This window comes from Panicum hallii, chromosome 8 (genome assembly GCF_002211085.1).
Source record: "Panicum hallii strain FIL2 chromosome 8, PHallii_v3.1, whole genome shotgun sequence".
NCBI classification, from domain to species: Eukaryota; Viridiplantae; Streptophyta; class Magnoliopsida; order Poales; family Poaceae; genus Panicum; species Panicum hallii.
In genome coordinates, this window is record NC_038049.1 from 15,396,755 (window position 1) to 15,406,125 (window position 9,371).

At 46.9% G+C, this 9,371-nt stretch overlaps 2 protein-coding genes across 2 annotated transcripts; both read right to left on the bottom strand.

Annotated features, from left to right (window-relative positions):
- Positions 1-357: 357 nt before the first annotated feature.
- On the bottom strand, positions 358-2,660 carry LOC112903639. The gene is made up of 3 exons (XM_025972877.1): positions 2,628-2,660; positions 882-2,460; positions 358-572 (listed from the first exon to the last, which is right to left on the bottom strand). Exons 1-3 carry the CDS (start codon positions 2,628-2,630, stop codon positions 358-360), a joined length of 1,797 nt encoding a protein of 598 aa, XP_025828662.1. The 5' UTR covers positions 2,631-2,660.
- Positions 2,661-3,910: 1,250 nt separating this feature from the next.
- LOC112903640 lies at positions 3,911-6,964 on the bottom strand. Its single transcript, XM_025972878.1, has one exon. The coding sequence runs from the start codon at positions 6,962-6,964 to the stop codon at positions 3,911-3,913; it is 3,054 nt and encodes a 1,017-aa protein (XP_025828663.1).
- Between the last annotated feature and the right edge of the window lie 2,407 nt (positions 6,965-9,371).

A 9,371-nucleotide genomic window follows, 5' to 3' on the forward strand; every position in this document is an offset into this window, starting at 1 on the left:
CTGACCAGTTCACAATATGTCGGACGTCCGTGAACTTTCGACCGGGAAATAGTTTAGCAGAATCTAAATACCAAACCTCTTTGTACTTCATAGAGATGATCACTGTTACCCAGTGGCCACCGGTGTTGTAGGCACCCACCACATAGTCGTTCTTCATAGCATTTTTAATTGCTTGTGTTACAGTGCTAGGCTGGTGAGAAATCACTGTGGCGGTGAAAACCTGTGGGTCCAAAAACGCAACACTGCACTGCATCTCTGCTGCATTCTGCATCATTTTCCTACAAATAATCCAATTGTTAGCATGCATGAACTTTGTGGTCAAAATTAAAGAAATATATTTTTTTGCTTTGAAGGGACTTACAATGTCCACAACCTCAAGAAGCTAACATCCAGAGCACCTAGGGTTATAAGGTCGTACACGTCATCGAATGCAATGTTTAACATTAAATCACCATCACCTTCAAAGTAGGCTTGAGGCACCTTTGCTGGAAAGCCAAGTTTATCCTTACTGTTTTCCATGACGTAAGCATGCAACCTGGCACAATTTGGTCCAGCAGCATCTAAATCCGCTTCTGACAACATAGGCACACCAGGCTTGTATTTTGGATTCTGTGTTGTCCAAATAGCGTTAACAAGCTCATCTTTAGGCAGAGGTTTCCTGGCCTCCTTCTCCTCCCGTGGTGACTGCTGCTCAGGCTGAGATTGGCTGCGCTCTCCCTCCTGTTGTAGAGGCTCCGGTTGTGGCTGATGCTTAGGCGGAGATTGCTGCTGCTGCTGCTGCTTCTCCTGCTGCTGCTGCTGCTGCTGCTGCTGCTCCTTTTTTTTGCAGATCTGCTGCTGCTGCGGCTGAGCCTTCTCTTGTGGACGCTGAGCTGCAGTACCTGCATCTGATGCTGTACCCCTGCTACCTGATGCGGTTCCAGAGTTGGGCTGTCTCGTCCTGGGTGGTATAAGGATCCTATGCTTTGACCATTGGATCCTTGTACCGAGAGCCTCACCTAAGGTTGTTATCTCATCCCCCCCTACTGGCACAGGCAGACGGAAGTGACTCGTATTGGACCACACATAAGTAGGTTGCACCACTGCATACCCTTCCTGCACCGGTACACAATGGCAAGTCTCTTGATATGGATAGACAGTGGCTACTGCGAGCTCCAAGTTATGCCCGGTGCCATCCAAAAGGCTGCACTTGGTTGGCTCTGTCAGCTTATCTATTGTGTCCAGCATAGATGATCGACTGTCAGCTTCGTTCTCGTTGAATGGCCCATGGTCTTCCCCGCTGCCACGCACATCTTCTTCCGCACTGACACTCGCATCTTCTTGCTCGCTGCTACCGGTGTGTGTTGGTTGGGTAGGACACAAAGCATCCGGTATAACCACGCCTGCTTGTCTTAGCATGTTGATTACTCTGATGGCTGTTTCACCAACTATCTTTTCCTTCTCCGCATCAGACCTCTCCTTCGTCTTCTTCCTCTTCTTCCTGTACATTCCAGCAAACTCTTCACCAAACCCTTTACCCCAGCCAACTGAACTAGACACGCCTCGGACCCGACCTCGATGCTCTGGATTCTCAAGTGCCGCGGTGAGGATATCATTCTCCCTAACCCCAGTGAAAGAACCATCACTAGCCTTAGATGCAAGGTCTTTCACCTTATTTGCTAGCCCCACCACCGCAGGGTTACTGAATGTTATGTCCCCGCTTCCTTCACTAGTGCCTTCACTAGTGGTCATCCTCTTCGCCGCCCTTGCCCGCAGATATGACCTCGAACGTCCAGGAAATTGGTCCCAAGGGTTCTCTTTTCCTTCTCTAGCTAGCTTTGCATCCTCCTCCTCCCACTCTTTCCTTTTACCATGATAACCTTTTCTTCCCGTCTTGTGTGGCTTATTATGCAATGCTCTCTTATCTTTCATCTCCTGGCTCACTCGCTGAAAAAAAGGAGAATTGGTTTCCTGCACAAACACCTCCCAGTCTTCTGGCTTCAAAAAGCCATGCTTCTCAAAGGGAGACTCCTCCTGCCTCACATAATTTCTTCTTAAATGGGCCTTGAACCGCCGTTGCAAGGTTGCAATCTCTGACATAGCTGCCTTAATTGCCTTGTTGCGAACAGTTGGTTCCAGATTGGCTGGGTACTCTAGCTTTTCCAGCAATGCTTCGAATAGCTGTTCCTTCTCAACTGGTGACAGATCCTCAAGCTTCCTGTTGATTGACACCCTCTCCCGAGCAATGAGGCCACAGACCAATACAAATCTTTCCCTTGCAGCATCTGGGGTAGGCCAAAATTTTTCATCAAGTCCAGTTGCAGTCAACTTGTCTTCTGGCCATTTGGTTTGTGTCCTTGACCCGCGGGTTCGAGTACTACTCGCAGCAGTCTGCGCTGAGTGAGCCTGTGAAGAACGTTCACCGTCGTTGCGCTGTGATGATGCACTACTGTCACTACAGGAGTTTGTTGGTGTGGGAGACTGCATAGATGATATGTCAGGTTGTCAGTAGAGCAACATAAACTAGACAAAAACTGTAAACCAAAAAAGCTAATATTACACTAGAAATCAGTACAAGTCCTAAATAAAATCAGCATAGACATACAGGTAAAATTTTACTTAGTATAGAGGTTGGGATAGGTGCAAACCATTTTGACAGGGTGGAGCAATGCTTATGTATGAAGCAAGTTCCTTCAACTGCTTCCTTGTCCAACTTCAGATCCAATGAATTGTGGGTTCCATGTGTACATGCAACAAGAGGATAAAGCAATCACTTAGTATGATTATCACAGCAAAAAACAATGTACACTGTAAATAAGCTTCAAACAATTCCATGGCTGACTGAATGTGGCCATCAACAATCATCCATCAAAACCACAGTCCATCAAATAAAAATGAACTATTAAGGCATGCTGAACTAATGCAGGTAATTCCAGGAGAATAATTCTATGTGCATTGACTCTAAACAACAGCAAAGTAGCATATCTCCCTAATCGAACTTGACAGGAAGAGCACATTGGGTGGCCGAGCAGAGAGAGGGCGTTGGGGGTTGAAGCAGCAGTAACCTCTGTCGCGAATGGCGGTTGGGAGGGGCTGGATCCGCGTCGCCTCGTTGCCGAGCGAGGAGAATGGCGGCGACGGCGAGCGAGGACAGTGGCGGCGGCGGGCTAGGGCAGGACCGTCGCAGCGAAGGCGAGCGAGGACAATGGCGGCGACGGCGGGCGAGGAGACTGGCGGCGACGGCGGGCGAGGAGAGTGGCGGCGGCGGGCGAGGGCAGGATGATGGCGGCGACGGCGAGCGAGGAGAATGGCGGCGACGGCGAGCGAGGAGACTGGCGGAGGCGGGCTAGGGCAGGAGAATGGCGGCGACGGCGAGCGAGGAGAATGGCGGCGACGGCGAGCGAGGAGAGTGGCGGCGGGCTAGGGCAGGAGAAAGAGCGGCGAAAGGGATTTCTTTGAAATATGTATTGTCCCCTGATGACCACTTTGTAACGGGCTTTGTGGTAAAGCCCGTTACTGATGTCAGACAGTAAGTAACGGTCGTTGTAGTAAAGTCCGTTACTGACGTATAACTAGTAACGGGCTTTGAGTTAACGTCCGTTACTGATGTGAGACAATAAGTAACGGTCGTTGCAGTGAAGCCCGATACTGACTAATATTTAGTAACGGGCGTTTTGGTAACGTCCGTTACTGACGTATAAGTAACGGGTGTTTTGTCAGCAGACTAAAGCTCACTTGCTGAACTGATGCAGAATATGTACAGAATATATATATAACTGGTGCAGAACATGTATAGTATGTCTGGAGAATATATAGACATCATATATTACAAAAAGGATTCAAATTCCACCAATACACAACCTATATTACAAAAAGGATTGAACTTCCACCTACACACATCCTACATTACAAAATTAGGATTCAGCAGACATCACTCTGATGGCTTTTTCTTTGATTTCTGGATATGGATTTTTTCATGATGGTCGGTTCGCAAGTACGGTGTTTTGTCAGTTGCCACGAGTCGGGGCATGTATGAAGTGTCAAAGGATGGAATTTCATCAAACTGGTTGTATTCCTCCTCGTCAACAACATTGGCAATCCCAACAATCCTTTTTTTTCCAGGCATAACCACACACCAGTTCTTCCTTGCAAGGTCAGGTACATAGAACACTTGCTCAACATCCTTGGCGAAAACAAACGGTTCGTCTTTGTAACCAAAGACCCGCAGATCAACACTAACAAACCCATATTTATCCTTGCTCACACCTCTCTTCCCATTGACCCATCTGCACCGAAACAAGGCTACCTTGAAACCTACATAATCAAGCTCCCATATCTCCTCTATTTGACCATAGTATGTGGCTGCCTGCATGTCATTGTCGACGGCCCGTACACGCACACCACTGTTTTGATAGACGCTCTTGGCATCCTGGGCCATGGTGTAGAACGTGTATCCATTGATATCCATTGCTTGGTATGTTGTAACAGTGAATAATGGCCCCACTGCTAGTTTCGTTATCAGATTGTCGGTTACAGCTGCGCTGCATCTCTGGACATAATCTCGGAGCCACCAGCTGAAGCATTGCATGTGCTTCTTTGCAACCCAAGCCTCACTACGGGCAGGGTTTTCTTCACGTAGTTGTTGCATGTGCTCGTTGGCAAATGGTGTAATCAGGTCAATCTGTTGTATCACGGTGAAATGAGCCATGTTGAAGGCATCTGGATCCGGAGTGATTGACTTTTTCCCCATGGTCCCAACACCTGCAAGCCTACCTTCATGCCGTGAATGAGGCACACCAATGGGGTTTTGGGGGTCCATATAACCCATGGCCCACTCCACTGCTTCGATGGTCCCATAGCCACGAACCATGGCTCCCTCCGGAAATGACCGGTTATGTACCAATGATTTGAGGAATCCAAAGTACCTCTCATATGGAAACATCTGATGAAGGTAAGATGGGCCAAGGAACCAAATCTCCCTCGCGAGGTGTGCTGTTAGATGGATCATGAGATCAAAGAATGTTGGTGGGAAGGTAGCTTCAAGCATGCATAGGGTCTCGAAATGCCTCCTCTCTAACTTCAATAGTTCTTCCTCATCAATCACCTTCTGTTCTATTGCATTGAAGAATAAACACAAGCTCGTGACCGTGTCGCGAACCTGTACTGTCTTGATACCTCTAAGTGCAACAGGAAGAAGAGCTGTCATCAACACATGGCAATCATGAGATTTCATCAAGTTGAAATTCATTTTCATGTCCTTCACCGACACTAGCCTCTTGAAGTTCGATGAGTAGCCTGAAGGTACTTTCAAACCATGCAAAAACTCACAGAATTCTTTTCTCTCTGTCTTTGACAAGGTGGTTGCAGCGACGGGAAGGTCCGTCCCCGTGTCTGTTTCCTCTGCATAGAGCTCCGGCCTAATGCCCATATCTTTAAGATCCTCCCTTGCATTTTTATGATCTTTTCCTTTCAACTTCTGTTGTAGCAATGTTCCACAAATGCTTTCACACACATTCTTCTTGACGTGCATGTTGTCAATCGAATGACGCACATCCAACAGCTCCCAATACTCTAGCTCCCATAGAATTGATTTCTTGTTCCAAATTCCTTTCCCATCTTCTTCTTCTTCACCATCTCGTTTCTTTCTTTTGACAAGGATTTTTTCAGTCATTTTGGGTAACTCCTCGATAGTTTTGATGTCCTTGACTTGCAAGAGGATCAGATCTCCAGTCACATGCAGAGGCGCCGCTCCATGCTCCTTTTCCCCATTAAACTGACAATCCATCTCCCGGTAGGGATGTTTCTTGCTGAGGAAACGACGGTGCCCCATAAATGCAAATTTCTTTGAATTTCTTAGCCACAATGAGCAAGTTTCTTCCAAGCAGTGCGGGCAAGCTGCACCTTTCCTTTTACTCTGGCCGGAGAGGTTGCGATGAGCCGGGTTGTCGTTGATGGTGGTGAACAACATGGCGTGCAATGTGAACTCCTCACGCCCGAACTCATCCCAAACCTCCTTCACACCAGGCTTCCAAAGTGTCTTCAAGTCATCAACTAGTGGCCTCAAGTAGACATCAATACGGTCGCCAGGTTGCTTTGGCCCAGAGATCAATATTGTCAGCATCATGTATTTCCGTTTCTTGCATAGCCAGGGTGGAAGGTTGCACATTGACAGCACGACAGGCCAGGTGCTATGTGTTGAACTCTGGTTACCGAAAGGGTTAACGCCATCTGTGCTCATAGCGAACCGAAGGTTTCTGCAATCATCAGCAAACCACTTAAAGTGGGAATCAATGTTACCCCATTGTGCTGCATCTGCGGGGTGCCTAAGCTTGTCATTTTCCTTCTTTCGGCCTTCCTTATGCCAACGCAAGAGTTGGGCCTCCTTTCTTGTGGCGAACCATCTTTTCAACCGGGGAATGATGGGAAAATACCATGCCACCCTCACAGGACCCCCTCTGTTAACCTTCTTCTTGCCTCCGATCTCCACGGGCACGTTCCCGTCATCAGCATTATCGTCTCCACCATCTTTTTTCCTCTTGTACCGATCACACCCACACTTGGGGCACTTGTCAAGGTCTGCATAGTCTCCATGGAACAATACACAACTGTTCTTGCATGCATGAATTTTTTCAACCTCTATTCCCAGAGGACAGATTATCTTCTTTGCCTCATAGACAGACTCGGCTACTTGGTTTCCCTCAGGTAGCATGTCTCTAAGCAGATCCAATAGTTGTTTGAAACTTTTGTTGCTCCAACCATGATCTGCCTTAAGCTGCAGAAGTTTTAGATCACCAGAAAGGCGAGAGTACTTCTGGCAACCAGGATAGAGGGGTTTCTTTGAATCTTCAATGAACTGCTTCAGCCTCGCTAATTCAGAAGTTGTGTACACTCCTTGAAACTCAACATCCCGCACCATTTGATCAACATTGTGCACACGTTGCAACACCTCACCATCATCGAAGCCCGTAACTTCTTGATCAGTCATATCATCAGGCCTCCTAACAAAGGGTGGGAATGGTTCATTTTCCTCAAAAACTCCACCTTCAACAAGGGCTTCATGATGGCATCGCGCTGCCCCTTCATTAAGGCCTTGACCATGGTGTCGCGCTTCACCTTCATTTAGGCATCCTGCTTCGACTTCATTAAGGCCTTCCTCACCATGTTTGTTCCAACACGTGTAATTTTTTGTGAAACCACGTGTGATCAAATGATGAAAAATGTTGTCCCGTTGTCCGAACTTCTTCTGGTTGAGACAATCTATACAGGGGCAATACATTGCCTGAACACCACGGTTTCTCATATCCGCCTCTGCTTGACCTAGAAAACCATTGACCCCGGTTATGAAATTGTCCCAATCTCGGGGCTGTCTGTACATCCAAACCCGATCAGCAGCTGCCATCTACAAGTTCAATGAACAAGGGCAATTTCCATACATCAAATGAGCATAATTCATCACCAAAACCGATGAGTAAGAGGATTAGGACAGCAAACTTCAATAAAACGGGGCAATTTCCACCTTGAGGAGGACCGTCTACGAGCGCGCCCGAGGAGGAGGCGGCGTCGCGGCCGCGGCCGCGGCGATGGAGTGGAAGAAGGGCTGCTGCTTTGGACGACGGCGACGGCGCGGAGGACACCGCGGTCGACGTCCGCCGGCACCTTCGGTGACGCCGGCGCGGAGGCAGCAGCAGCAGGACACGTCCAGCAGCAGCGCCGCCGCGCTCCAGCTTGACGGCGGTGGAGGAGCGCGGCCGAGGAAGCGCCGGTCGCGGCGACGGCGCGGGAGGACGCCCCCCGGCTGCTGCGCCTGTCACTTCGGTAATGGGCATCAACGGATCACACAAGTAACACCGCTCTATCGGTAACGGGCATCAAATGGTCATCGGTAACGCGCGTTACGAAAGGCGACAGGTCGTAACGGTCCTTAAACGACCGTTACCGATAAGACAGTGATCGGTAACGGACATTAAGGGACCGTTACCGATAGTACACTTTTCGTAACGGACACACTTTAACGCCCGTTACAAAGTTTTGGTGTAACGGTCCTTCATCACGGCCGATACCAGAAGACATCATCGGTAACGGGCGTTGTGGTGGCGAGTTCGGGGTCAAGCCTGCAGCGCTTATGGGTAACGGGTGCCAAACAACAACCGTTACAGATGTTGCGGGTTGTAACGGGCTACAAGTGTCCGTTACAAATGCTGCGTGACCTATTTGAGGTTTTCACGTAGTGTTAAATTGGTGATTTAGTTCCTTTTAGAATAAAAATCCAATAAAACTCCAGTAAATATATCAAATATCATTCTGTGCTTAGTAAATTTTGTAGCTCCTATTTTGAACTATCTTGCACTGTAAAAAAAATTGTTTAAGTTAAATATATTGTTTAATTAAGTAGGTTGTTCCAATTATCTATGGTATAAACTATCTAGAGTAATGTTATTTCAATTAAACCCTCTTAGGGTAATGTTCATAAGTATTAATTTAATTTTACTAAATTACAATTTGTCTAAAATTAATTCAAGGTTAACCATAATTAAATAATAACCTAAAGTTAATTACAATGTTTAACTAATAAAATAAATAGAAATTGCTAAGTGTGTGTAGTGTTGCTTAAGGTAATTAGATACGCTACCTAATCTAGTTAAATTGGATGTTTAGGGTAACCCCCCGGTTGCCTAACGAGACTAGTTAGTTTAGTTAGTACTCGATAAATGACTACCCAGTACAGGGTAGTTAAGTTGATTGTCAAAATGTAATATCCTTTATTTAGATTGCAACTTTATCGTGAACTGAACTACAAATGTATGGATCCATTAAACTTCATTTTGCATATCATGTAGACTCGACCACTCTCGCCGACGGGAATTATCAGCTGATTCCGGAACAAGAAGAAGGTTTTTCTGAAGACCCTGGGACTCTTGTTGCGGATTTCTCTGAAGCTCCGAACCAAGGTTCGGAAGAAAATATTTGGACTAACCCCAACCCCACCAGCGAAGGCAAGCCCCGGACATAACCCCTACTTTACTACACTGCAACCTATATTATGTACATATATTTGTATGCATTAAGTTCTTAGGAGTTGTTTGGAAAACTTAGTTGCATTATTCTAGGAACCAATGTAATGAACACTAGAATTGGAGTCCGACTAGTTGCTCTGCTTATAGGACCGGTAGAAGTCGAGTGATTTTCTGTCACTCGCGCGATATAGGAGTTATAATGTTTACATTCCTGTTATCACTATAAGGATGACGGACGGGAGTTTTATGAGTTATCATGGTCAAGATGATATCCCGTCTGTTTTGATGAATTTGATAAGGTCGCAGTGTGTGGTAGCGGTGGTTAAGCGTTTGAAAGTACTAGCCACATGCCGTGAAATATGGTAAGCGGTAAGCCTA